This window comes from Parasteatoda tepidariorum, chromosome 2 (genome assembly GCF_982258835.1).
Source record: "Parasteatoda tepidariorum strain Cologne lab strain chromosome 2, Ptep-v5.0, whole genome shotgun sequence".
In the NCBI taxonomy this organism is placed as follows: Eukaryota; Metazoa; Arthropoda; class Arachnida; order Araneae; family Theridiidae; genus Parasteatoda; species Parasteatoda tepidariorum.
In genome coordinates, this window is record NC_141756.1 from 20,793,303 (window position 1) to 20,807,516 (window position 14,214).

At 27.3% G+C, this 14,214-nt stretch overlaps 1 protein-coding gene across 2 annotated transcripts in view; it reads left to right on the forward strand.

The window, feature by feature from the left end:
- The window catches only part of LOC107437215 (uncharacterized), a 50,658-nt gene extending 44,769 nt beyond the window's left edge, over nt 1-5,889 (forward strand). The window contains exons 28-29 of one of the 2 annotated variants that reach the window (XM_087156959.1): nt 575-596; nt 5,294-5,889. In XM_087156959.1, the coding sequence (XP_087013085.1) occupies nt 575-596; nt 5,294-5,299 (28 nt within the window). In that variant the 3' untranslated portion in view covers nt 5,300-5,889. The remainder of the gene's footprint in view (nt 1-574; nt 597-5,293) is intronic. The other variant, XM_087156958.1, reaches the window with a different exon arrangement.
- Nucleotides 5,890-14,214: the final 8,325 nt, after the last annotated feature.

Below are 14,214 nucleotides of genomic sequence, written 5' to 3' on the forward strand. Positions count from 1 at the left end.
GGCGATAAGCTCGCTCCTAAAAACGGAACAGTGGTCGTGATTCCTTTTCTGGCTCTTAATTTCGCTCATCTGAGTTTTGATGAAGATCCCACTCCCGGCGTGATTGTCTTCGTCCTTGTTTCCATCCGTATATACTTGAGCAGCCTCCGTTGGGATAGTGTAGATTCTCTCAAGTGCTGCTTGTTTAAGAACAGCAGGGTGATCATTTTGTTTGTTGACAGCAACCGGGAGGTCAGGGTGGAAAGACACCTCAATTTTAATTATATATATGTTTACTATATATAATTAAGCAAAATATTTATAAAAAGTAAAAACAAAATATTAATAATATTAATTTTAATGTAATCTAATGTTATTTAATAAATGTTATTCTTAATTTTGGTTTCTTTGTTTAAATCAATAATAATAATCTATTTTAGAAAATAATGGATTTTTGTAAATAGGTACTTAATTTGTGATTTTTTTTAATCTTGCAAATACATTTTTCACCATAGAGCTGTTATTAAAAATGCTGTTTTGTTAAATAATTTGAAAAATTAAGCCTGATTTTTCCTATTACTAATGCTAACCAAAGTAATAGGATGTTGCAGTATCAGGTAATTTCACCTTTGCCTATTTATGATAATTTACTGCGATATAAGTTCTTATTTGAATTATAAAAATTTAATTTAAAGCTTTTTGCTTTCGATGTAAGCTTGAATATTATTTTTTGTTATTAATGTCTTTGTTCAAGTTCAAGCCTTCAGTAGAAAATTTTTTTGAAAACAAATTAAATATTAACAAATTGTAAATTTGATAAAGAATCACTTACAATAATTTCTGGTAGACATGTCGCACCAGTGAAAAACATCCCGAAAAATTTTAATTAGCATATAGGCCACACACCTGTATAGGCCGCAATTCTGTTTTTTATTTACTACCATAATATAAAGTATGAAATGTCACTAGATTTACTCAATTATAATGATAAGAAGTACTACTTATAAATCCGGTTATATTTCCCTTTCCAAATACTTAATTAAAGTTTGAAATTAAAGAAAAGTTATTCACAGTTAAAAGAAAGAAACATTTTTATAAATGTGGAATAGTGGGCACCACATCAGTCGCGACGTCGAATCTTATTAGGTATGAAATGCGGGAAAATACACTTAAAAAACAATAATCTTTCAAACATAAAATCTATACCTAGAACGCAGTTATTATTGATACATCTTTTTATTTATATACACTTATTATAAAAAGAAGGAATTAAGAATACTTTCACAATAAACATATATTACCAATCAGAATCATAACTTAAGAATGTGTACATGATAAAAAATAAATTAATCACAAAATGAAAATAAATCACCATCTTTTTATTTATCTTTGAAGATCTCATATTTAATCAAATTCATCAAAATCAGATTCTTCACTTTTGGAATAAATCAAACATTGTAGTTCATCATCAAAACTATTTTTTTAAAAAAAGCAAACATACTTTTAAGAGAAAATAAAATAAATTATTCATTTCAATGAGGAATGAATAAATTTTATTTCTGAGACTGAAGCAAATGTTTTGATTAAAAATCATTAATAGGCTGAAGTCTTGTTCCTTTTTTTTTTTTCGTATTTAGTACTCAATACTGGAATTTGTTTCGCAAAACCTAGTTTCCTTTTTCTTTCTATTTTTTTGTGTTTTTTTTTTAATGTAATTTTTTTTCTTCGGCCATACTCTAACTGTTCTTATATTAATCAATTGACTGATCAGTATCAATTTATGTTCTCCCTTGATTTATTTTTCTTAAGCGTTTTTATTTAATACAGAAGTTTTTTTTTTTAATTTTATTTCTTTTATATTGTATACACAGAAGAAAAGCAGCTAAAAGTACCTGCAGAAATTGGATTAATGCATAGAATTAAAAAAAAAAAATTTCTTGTTTTATTACAATCTGAAAATAAAATATTTACAAAGGAAATATAAATGAGAAGAAGAGCATAAAAAATATAGCTTATTAGTTAAATTATTCTTATGTCACAAATCGGAATTTGTAACCCCATTTGTAGATGACATCATACGGTTTTTTGTCAATCGAAAACTTCTTTTATCACCCCATATTTTAATAAATATAAGAAGAAAAAAACGTTTTCAGAGCAAACATTCCGAAGTAGGTTCGTAATTTCTGAATATTTTCTGTAGACATCTGTTTTACACATAAATTCCCGGTATAGGCAGCACATTGTGACAATTGAACTTTTAAACACAGGTAGGCCACGGCCTATGTACCAGAAATTACTGTACATATCTAATACCATATTTCTCAAATTAATCTATTGTTTTTACTCCAAAACTGACACAACTTGTTTTTAAATTAAGACCTAAAGTAGCTCGAATTTTTTTTCCTAAATTTCTGGAGAAAGGAAAATCTAAAACTCTATGACATTTAGTTAAATAACTTACTATGAATTTTAAAGTTTTTTTGAAATTTTGATAACTTATCAAATTTCTATTCATTCTTACTCTTAGTATTATATTATTATTGCATTAATTTTGTGATGGCAGCAGTAAATGTAATGTGTAACAGCATGGAATGTTGCTTAATCAAAAATTTTCACAATATGTTTAATGTTAGTTTTCATGTGTGCATGTTGAATGTGTGATCTCAGCATGGATAAATTTTTTTTATTTCCTAAGTATTACCTTCCCTTACATTTTAGGATTATATTTGATGGCATGTTTGACAGCACTGTTCTATCTCAATTTATCTTTTTATATGAAAAATGTTATTAGCAATTGTGTGAAAAATTAAACATATAACTTAAATAATTAACCTTTTTTAATGGTATGAAATAATGAAGAAGTGGTCTATCAATTTTATGATGTTGACATGTTTTTTCTTGAAAATCAGTCTTGTCATTTGCTGATTAGAAAACCATGACTAGCTTATTCTTGCTTAACTTATGATGTAAAATTTTCAAACAAGTAATTTTGTTGTTATCAAAACAAATAAGCAAACATGTTAGCCTAAATTAGGATTATATTTCGATAGCATGTTTAAATTCACTCTCCTATCTAAATTTATCTTTTTGTATGAAAAATTGTTACTATCAATTGTATGAAAAATTAAACATGTAACCTAAATTATTAAACTTTCTTAATGGTATTTAATAATGGAGAAATCTATCAGCTTTATTCAGTTATATGATGTTTTTAAGTTTTTTTCTTGGAAATCAATCTTGTCAATTGCTTGTTAGAAAATCGTGGCTACCTTATTTTTGCTTATACTATGAAGTAAACTTTTCAATTAGATAATTTCGTTGTTATCAAAACAAATATGCAAACATATTAGTTAAAATACAGGAAATTACTGTTTGAAATAAAGTTAATGCCTATTATCTCCTTTAGATTTTTTATGCCAAAAGAACCATTTGTTCTCACTTTAAAAAGAAAATGATTTATGAAAATATCTTTCATGTCTTGCAATTAAGTAAGTGCTTAAAATACATAATCTATAAACTATGTTAAAGCAATTAATGTAGTTTAAGTAGTAATGGTAGATCGAAGTGAAGTACTTTAGCAGTGTTGGAAAAAGAATTCTTCTGAAAACCAAGAAGTGAATAATTGCCTGGGATGGGTGTTCAGGCCATAAGGCAGATTTGAAATCGATATCAAGGCCAAATAGGCCAAAATTTTGTCAAATAAAAATTATATTGATTATGCAGTACATAAGGAACATTGTCAATGGAAACATTTGATATTGCAAATACATAATTTTGAAAAAATAAGCCAAGCCATACCTTAAATGACGTCATAAACTGGCAAGAATAAACTAGATAAAAAAAAATTATGTGTCATATGGTGCAAATGGTTGTTTTTTCCAAGCCTGAACTTGATTGTAACTTTGTCTGTATACAGGTTTGCTCATAACCTAAATTGAATATGTTGTAACTATTCCACCAGAGGGTGCTACCAAGATAACTATTAATTTACGTTGCATGACATATTAAATTCTGACAGTAAAAAATGTGTTCTAGTTGCCTTAGCAGCAAAGGAACAGGACTAATGATTTTTTTATTAATTTTATTTTATAGATATTTTAATGTTGTGAAGAGCGTTGTTTTTATTAAATACTTGATGTTTTCTTATTTAAAAAAAAAATGTCATTTTTTTCTTATGTACTTTAAGCAAAGCCAAATTAAGTTTAGACATCATTAGCAGCCTGCTAATTGCAAATTGGATTTCGATATTGAAAAGAATGGTATTGTGCCTTTAAAATTATTCTGTGTGATAACAATTGTGAAGTAAAATATATTTATTTAAAATTTTCTTTATTCCTTTAAATGTTCTTACTGATTTTTAATATTTTAATAAAGAAGTAAAAATGCACGAGTAGTTATTAAGAACATCTCTAATTTTTGAAAATGCTAATAGTTTAGGTTTTAAACTCGAGTGGGATTTTTTAAAGTTAAATTTGAAAGACACTAGTAATTTCTAAATGGAATAAATCACATTTTATATTTTTTAGCAAATATCTGATTTTATAAATCTGCTTCATCTGGTCTTGTTAATTTTCTTTCAAACTCAGCTCTAACTTTCCCTACAACCCCATAGAATTATTTAAATTAGTTGATTTTTTAAATATGCCCATTTTAAGTATGAAATGTGTATTCACTAACTTTAACAATCTATGTAGAATGATTTTTTTAAATGGCTAATTTTTTTAATTATGCTTATTACATATGAAATATAGACTTCTATTAACATTAACAACCATCATAAAATGCTTTTTAAAATGATTTTTATTTTTAAAAATATGCTGATCTCAAGTATGAAATATATTTCTACTTGAATATCTCTTTATAATTTGTGTAGAATGATTTTTGAAATGGCTAACTTTTCAAACATGCTAATTTCAAATATGAAATATATGTATCCCCTATAAACTTATTCAATATAGAATAATCACTGTATTGAGTAACTTTTTAAATGTCTCGATTCCAAGTATAAAATATATATCCACAATAAACATATTCAATACAGAATGATTACTATATTGAGTAACTTTTTAAGTATGTTTACTTCACGCATGAAATGTGGCAATTGGCTACTTTGTCAATTTTTGTAGAATGATTTTAATAATAACTAAATTTTTAAATACGCCGATTTCCAATAAGAAATATGTATTCACTGTAAATTTATTCAATATATAATGATCACTATATTGGTTAACTTTTTAAATATGTTAATTTCAAATATGAAATATGTATCCAGTATTATCTATATATACTAACCGAAATGCGTTTTCCATATTAGAAATGAAGTAAAGAAAATTCCTCCAAGACTCTTCTGCGATATATGTGATATGTTTGACTTGCACGACACTGATGATTGCCCCAAACAAGAATCTTACATCGACGATGGCGAGGTTCCAAATCTCGTCCCGCAAGGTGTTCGAAAGCTAGAAGAGCGTCCTTATTGTAATAACTGTGAAGTGTTTGGGCATTGGACTCTAGACTGTAACGAAGAAGAAGAATATTAACTTATTTTAGCTTTTAGACTATTAATTTATTTTAGCTGTGATTATTAAAATGCCTTTCCATTCTCAGTATTTGAAAAACTTTTTTTTTCCAATGAACTCTGTAATGCTCAACTCTTTTTGATATCATTCAGATATAACAATGGTATATAAATTATGTAGTAATGTAGGTTTTATGGACTCTCTTTCACACTTGTACAAATGTAATTATAAATAATTCTTATAACCTGTAGATATTCTATCGGAGAGGTAGTTTGCTTGCCTTTTGTGGTTGCTATATTTTACAATTTTAAAAAATGTTGATATTTTACAAAGAGCTCTTTATTTATAAATGTTTTAATTCTGAGTGAATAAACTATTTTTTGTGACTAAAGTTGTATTTTTTTTTTTAATCTCCTGTGTTTGTTTAAAAAAATAATCTGCTGAGCACAAAAATATGTATGTTACTGTGAATGGCCAAAATTGGTGGTTGTTGAGTTCAACCGGTGAATGTTGACAATCACATAGTCGCTTTGGTAAATGTCCAAAATACAGTAGGGAACCGATTATCCGGAACGATCGGGACCAACGCTATTCCGGATAACTGATTTTTCCGGTTTTCTGAATCGCTACAAAAAGCCGTTTTTTTTATTGTTAAACCCAACTAAAAAAAAAAAATTTTTTTTTTGGAAATAATCTTAAAAAGAAGAAAAAACGATGAAGTAATACACTAATGATTATTTCCAAAATGATGGTAAGGTGAACATCTTTCAAAAAAGAAAGAAAAATCCTAAAATTTTATGAGGAAAAAAAATTATTTTTTTTAAATGGCAGGAAAATTTATCGAATTTTGTTGCGGTTTTTTTGTTTTCCGGTTTTCTGATTTCCAGATAATGGGTTCTGTACTGTATATTCTAGGTTTAGTTAAGTGTCATTGCCCGGTAGATTTTAATGGTCTGTTCTTCAATACAAAACTAAGTCTATGGAAAAAATTCTGTGCCTCTAAAAAGTGGTCATAAATAGAGGTGGTCGCTACATAGAGGTGGTCTTTCCTGGAGGTTTCACTGTTCCATACAGATTTCACAGTAAATTGTCTACATACATAAAAGTATACATATTTTACTTTAAAGCCTCAGATTTCTTGTAGTATATTCTTTAAGAGGTTGTGGCCCTATTTTTATGACCAAAATCATGGGTCAAACAGGTAAAGATGAATGTTTTTTATCCTCTTTATTTAATTTTCAAAAATAAACTGAAGCTGTTTATTTACTCTGCTGCGGGAAAATATAGTTGCCATTATTCTAGAATTTTAATAAATTTTTTCAGGCAAAAATATACTATTACAATTCTACAACCAGCATTCTTTGAAAGGTAGTGACATTTATATTAAAAATTTATCTGTTTTTAGATTTTCAATAAATATCTTTTCGTAATTTACGTTTATGAGGATTTTTCAACGTAATTTTATTGCTGTACATTTAGGATAAAAAATTTTTAGAAATGATTTAAAAATCTAACATAATAAATCAATGCCTTTATTTTCAACTTTTTTTTTTAAAAGGTATAGCGCTTTTGAATGATATTCTAATCTAACATCAAAAAATGTTTTAATTGCAATAAAAGATCAAGACAATTAAAATCAAAAATTTGTCTAAAAATCCGAGTAGGCATAGAAAAAGGTTTCTTAAGGTGCTATTTTTCGTAGGCTGTCGGCATGTGAAATAACTGCTGTGATTTTTGTAACAGTTGTTCATGACCATTAGTTTGAGTTTTACCTATCCTCCAAGCTGATAATGAAAATGGTGTAAAATGGTAATAAGAAGGAAAGCCACATTTTTGAAAAAATGAAAACCATTCATAACTTAAAGTTACTCCAATGCTATATTATTAATAAATTTTTAAAAAAATCTCAACATTTTTGTTTAGTAGGAAAAACCAAATTAGTAATTTTTTAAAAAGAAGTTTCATATTTTTAAAAAAATCTATTTGCCCATTATTAGATATATTAACACGCTGCGAAATCACAGTAAAAATCACAGCTAATTCTTGAAAGCATGTTACTGTATCGAACTACTTTGTTGAAAATGAAAATTCGACTAATTTTCAATATGAAAAAATTCAACAATTTAAAAATATTCTAAAAATAAGAACACATCTAACAGGAAAAAAAAAAATTCTTAAAAAGTTAATGATGATTATAAATATTAAAAATATTTATCTGTTGTTATAAAAAATCAGGTTTTTTAGGAAGTATAAAATAAAATCTCTCCGAGTTTAAGGTAAAGAAATAGAAGCATTTTAATTTTCCTTCAAGCAAAAGATTTTTTAAATAAATAAATAAAAAGCTAGGATTTTTTTTTATCTATTAGAAACAATTAAAATCCAAAATTAGGCCTATTTTAAATTGTGGCAGCTTAGAGAATTCAGAACTACGAAAATAATTGTTCTCTTAAAAAATTTGAATAATATTTTGAATTAAAAAATAATGAAAAAAAAAACATAGTTATTAAAATACAACTATTAAAAACACATGAAAGATACATTAAAAATGCATACACAAAGTCATTTTATTAAGATATAATCCAATTATTTAAAATGTGAACACAAAACTGTTTTTTTAAGATAGAATCTGAATATTAAAAATAGAAGAAATAAAACTATTCCATAAAGATAAAATCTGATTATTTAAAATGAAAGAAAGGAAACACATTAGAAATATGAACACAAAACTCAATTATTAAAAATATGAACACAAAACTTTTATTAAGATAGAATCTGATTATTAAAAATAGAAGAAATAAAACTGTTCCATAAAGATAAAATCTGATTATTAAAAATGAAAGAAAGAAAACACATTACAAATATGAACACAAAACTGTTTTACTAGGATGTATTCTGATTATTAAATATGAAGAAATAATGTTCTAAAAATATGAACACAAAATTATTTAAGATATAATCTAAATAATAAAAATAAATGAATTAAAAAATCAATAATAAATGCATCACTAAATTACATTACATAATATTTTATAACATCTAAGACAATTGCTAACAAACTGAATTTTAATAAAAATAAATTAGTAGGTACTTGTAAACAAATCTTATAGAATTCACTAAACTCATAATTTCCAAAAACTTAGCTTTAATATCAAAAACAATTCTTTAAAATGGTAAACAATTTTGTTTTTAATTATTGCAACCATTTTTTCAAAATAAAATTTCTTTATGTTATTAAAGCTCAGATGATCTTAAAATAATGCAAGATTAAACTTTTTGTTACTCTTATTTACTAATTGTTTTCAGTTTTTATCAAAGTAATGAATGTTAATTGCATTGTTCCAATTATACAATATCATTGTCTTCAGAAATTTTTTAAAAATGCAGTTGCCACTTTATCAGAATGGGAAAATCGGTAACAGAGAAGATTAAATTCATCATAAATTTAAATTTTTAAACAAAATTATATTACTATTATATTTTTAATGATAGTTTAATATTTAAGTGTTTGATGGTTCATTTTTTTCTGAATATAATTTTACTTTATTTCAACCGATTAAAAATTTTTTTTTTAAATTTATGTTTAAAAAATTAAATTAAACCTTTTAAAATTTCCGTTCCATAATTTCATCACCAATGGCATTATTGTGGTAATGGGGTCATCATTACCCACAGGCCCTATTTATTTCCTAGACTATCTGGCATTTATCGATCCTAAGCCGGGTGAGCTACATGCGTCACTGAGGATTAGTCCTCAGACTTTCACAATTATGGTTCAGTGCTCCCCAGCCATCCCACCTCTATAAAATTAAATATTATAAAGTTGTAATCTTAGTATACGTTACACAGTGGAGTTGGCGATATTTGGGAGGGCAATAAAGTTTGCAATCTGTAGTGGTAGATTTGGCTCGACATTATTTTTTTTAAAAGCATCGTAGATATTGAACATTGTGATTATAATCTTTATTTGCTTAGATGAGAGGAGAAGAGTATTAAAATAATGAATGTTTTATTTTTCTACAAAAATTTCATTATTAAATTTTGGTTTTAAGATTGAATTTTGTGAAAAAAAATTTTCTTTCTGTAGAATGAATGTTATAGTAGGCATTATTTTGAATGGAATTTTGAATGTGCGTTAAGAAGTAGATTTGTTATGCGTGAAAAAAGTTAATATGATTATGGAGTCAATTTTCTATTGTTGGGCTTCGCTAAAATGATGATTAATGATAGGTATAATTTCAAGGTATTTTGAAGAAAAGAAATAGGATCAAGTTTATAGGTTAGTGAGTAACTTCAAAGTGTGTTTATTATTGTATCTTTCTTATACAGATGTTTAGTGTTATTAAATTATTAGTTTTGTGTCTATACTTTGCTACATAATGAGTTTTTTTAGTTTTGCTCTTTTTGTGCCATTTGACTGTGAGTTTTAAATTTTCTGATGATTTTTATTGATTTTCTTTTCGTAATTTGTTTATCCTTTTGAATGTATCTTGTTTTTCCTGGACCTCTATACAAAACCATCGGGGTACTGAGGGAGATATTTTAAGCTTTTGCTTCTCCCTCAAATAGAAATGGTTTTGTTTTTAATGGCTACCGGGGCCGGTACCCCCTGAAGACGTCGGCCTCGGTGGTCATATTTTTATTTTATTTCATTTGTTTCTTGTAAAGTCCAATCAAATCACTTTAGGACATAAATGCAAACATAAAAGCAACATAAATGTTTTTAATTTAACAATGTAACAAATATGTAATGAAATTCAACTATGTCAGAGTTTAATACATAAAATGTTCTTTATAATTTATTCCCAATAATATTTGTATTTTATTTGCTGTTTTGTTTTACCTTTATAGAAGGTTTGAAGGGGCATGTTGCAACAAAATTCTTTGGATGAATTGCTAAATAGTCTAAATCAAAACATACAAAAAAATAAAAAAGTTTAATTTACTCTTTTTTTTTTTATTAAATTGTAATGAAAACTTAGTAATCTTCTATATTTCTTCCTCTCTGTAAATAATTTTTATTAAGATGTTTGGGTAGGTATAAATGTCATTCAGGTATGCAAAAAATTTCAAGGATTTAAGCCCTATTATGTCAAATATAACAGTGTTGCATTAAAATAAAATCAACAACAACAAAAATTAACAACTTGCAATTTTTTTGTATGCACACTCCTTCTATTGTTAGAATACAGCAATTTTGAGCATACATCAATTGTCAAATATGCTTTATGCTCATAACCCTAGATTTATGAAGACAATAAAAAATAAATCACTTCATAAATATATTAAAAATTTTATATCATAGTCAATTAAAATTTTGGCATTTGTCCTTCCTGTTCTTTTTAAATTTATTATAATGATTAGAAAAAAATATATTATTTGGCTTATAAGAATAGTAAGTAATGGAATATTCAGCACAATTTTTAATATTCTATAAAATAATTTATCAACACAATTAAAATCATAATTTATAATTAATCAGAGGAACTAAAAGTATCTCAATTATAAATATTATAACTGTTAACTAATTAATTCTAAATATTAAATATAACTTATTAAATAAATATATAACTTATTTATTATAAATTGCACATTTAATACACCAACAAAAAATAAATTTAGGATTATTTTTCATAATACGCATTCCAGGCCATTTTCATTAGGTGATTGTTGTATTTTTCATCAAAATTGCAACAATCGTAGTATTATGAAAAGATCTTCAAAATTACTTTAGTACTTTGGAACACTAAGACTTGCGGCCTCTCATTAAGAAAAATTTAATTAAAAATAACAATTTGTCTTGTAGAATAAATCCTGTAAGCTCTCTTGTTTCTAGTTAACGCACAAAAGTCATTTTAACTTTTTTTTTCTGGTGATAAATTGTTGTAACCCTTTCACTGTCACCGGTTTACTCTCATGTTATTTGGGATAATCAACTTGGCAAGGAAATTTTTGCATGAAATTTGCTTATGTACAGAACCAGTTAATGGATCAACACCATGTAACCTAAGATTTAATGAAACTTATACAATGCACTCTATTCATACTACATAGCCTGAATTAATATACATCAAATACACTTTAACATGTACTAAACCAAAATCAGAAGCTTTTTCATACATGTAATGGTATCTTCTTTACATTCACTAGCACATTTTTTCCAAGTAACATAAACAGAACTACTCCATTTTATAGACCAATTTGATCAAGCATAATCTGGCCATTAAAATAAGCATTACTTTTGCACATCATTGCTCAATCTAGCCAACAAAATAGCATTATTTGGTACATCATTATTCAATTTTGTGATTAAAATAAGCATTCCTTTTAAACAATATTCACTTTGGTCATTAAAATAAAATTTTTTTTTGCACATCATATTCAATCTGGCATGCAGATTAAAGAGTTTGAGAAATGCATCTAACAACTAGAGAAAATAGCACAAAAACTTTTGTGGCAAAACTTTATATAATTTCCTCATAAAGTAAACTTTCACATTTAGATTTTATTCACCGGCATGAGTTAACATATGCTTATTCAAATCACCTTTCTGAGAATAAGTTTTTTCACAAACTTTACAGACATGGTGATTCTCATTCGAATGGGTCGCATAATGTCTCTGCAGCGTGGACAGCTGTATAAAACTCTTGCTACAGATGTAGCAAGTATGTGGCTTTTCTCCCGTATGGATCATCATATGATCACGCAAGTGAACCTTCTGTGCAAAACTCTTGTTGCAAATATTGCAAGCATGCGGTTTTACAACACTATGAGACAGAAGATGATGGTTTAACCGTCCCCGGGAGAAAAAGCGTTTTTCACACACGTCACAAGCGAATGGCTCTTCTCCAGAATGACTGCTGGCGTAATGTTTTCTGAGATCTTGCGGTGAGGGTAAATCTTCTTCGCACAACTGGCAGATGTGCCTTTTTGAATGTGTTGACATATGAGCTTGCAACGCTTCTTTGTCAACAAAAATTTCATCGCATCTCTTGCAGGCGTGTCCTCGGTCATTAATGTGCTTCAATAAATGCTTTTTCAAACTCTGATTCATGTAAAAGCTTTTATCGCATGCATTACATTTAAAAGGCTTAACTTTAATGTGCACCAACAGGTGATGTTCCAAATGAGTCCTCTGAGAGAATTTTTTATTGCAGACGGAACACACATGCGGCTTATTTCCGGTGTGTATCATGTAATGTTTTTTCAAGTCACTTTTTTGAGTGAAACCCCTCTGGCAAATATCACAGATATTACGCTTAATGCCAATATGTCGCTCGTAATGTTTGTTTAAATCACTTTTTTGTGCAAAACTCTTGCCACAGATATCGCAAACATGCGGTTTCATTCCAGTGTGTGTAAACGAATGAAGATGCAGTGAGTATTTTCTATTAAAACCTTTATTGCATATGGGACAGATATGGGGAGCGAAAGTAATGTGATTTGCAAGATAGTGGGACTGCAAATCGTCAGGTGCAAGCTCTTCATTGCAAACGACACAAATTTCATTAAGATCTAGAGGCGATTTTAAAAGTTCGTCGGGAAATAAATCGTCAGTTTCCATGTCAATTCCTGTTTGATAATCCACAGTGCTGGTTATTATTAAAGATATGTAACTTTAAGTTGGGAAAATGATGAGTTTCAATAAATTAATACTAGAAAATGTGAATTAAATAGATTAAAATAAAAGTAGTTAATTTGGATCAAGTTTAAAATACAACTAAAATCAACATCTGACTAACAAATAATGATCGATAAAGAGATGAATGTTTATGTTTGATGTTTATGTTTTTTCGATCTCAAAACAACAATATGACAAGATGGAGACGATTAGAAACAAACGCTTCCGGATATTTACTTTTGGCTCAAAACATCATGCACTAAAATAGCGAATTCGAACGTTTCCTTATCTTTCTTAGTTCCAGTAAATACTTTAAAAAATATTACTTTACATTTATTAATTTCTTCAATGTATATTTGCGCTTTTAATATTTTTTGAAGTAATCAACTACCTGAGCTGTAAGCTCAAGAAGAATGATCCCTTGGGCTCCTACAATAGTCCGATCCTTCTCAAATAGAATTAAATTCCAAGTCCTCATTGTTCAAGTTGAAGACAAGAATATGGTGATAGTTTTACAACAAAAATTATTCAACAATAACAATACACACAACATATGAGTAAAAATTTATTCAAGTATAATGCATACAAATATGTGAAAAGGTGAATAAATTAAAAGGATTATTTTCGAGTTTCATGCAGTTTAAAAACCATATTTAAACCTTAATCTGATAAATATGTTACACAACAAGAAAAAAAAGAAATGCCTTCATAATGACTTAAAATTTTTTTAATTTTGATTTCTTTTTAATGTTAGAAATTGTGTTTCGTTTTGTTATTTTAGTTATAGTTAAATTTAAGGATAGTAGATGGCTGCAACAAAAATTATATCTGAATTGCTTAAAATGAGTTTGTCCCCCCCCCCCCGCTCATACTTTACTATATCTAATAAGTGTCCGATTAATGAGAAGAAGACAATCAGAAAGTTTTGAATTACATCGTCGATTATAATCTCTTATAATTTTAGGACATTGACATTGGAAAAGAAGAAAAAATGAAAATAAGGCAATCGTCCTCTATAAACAGTATTCGTGTAGCAACTAAAATGTCAATTTAAAGAAAGTGATTTTGTGCAACCATAGTTTTCATAATGTTAAGCAA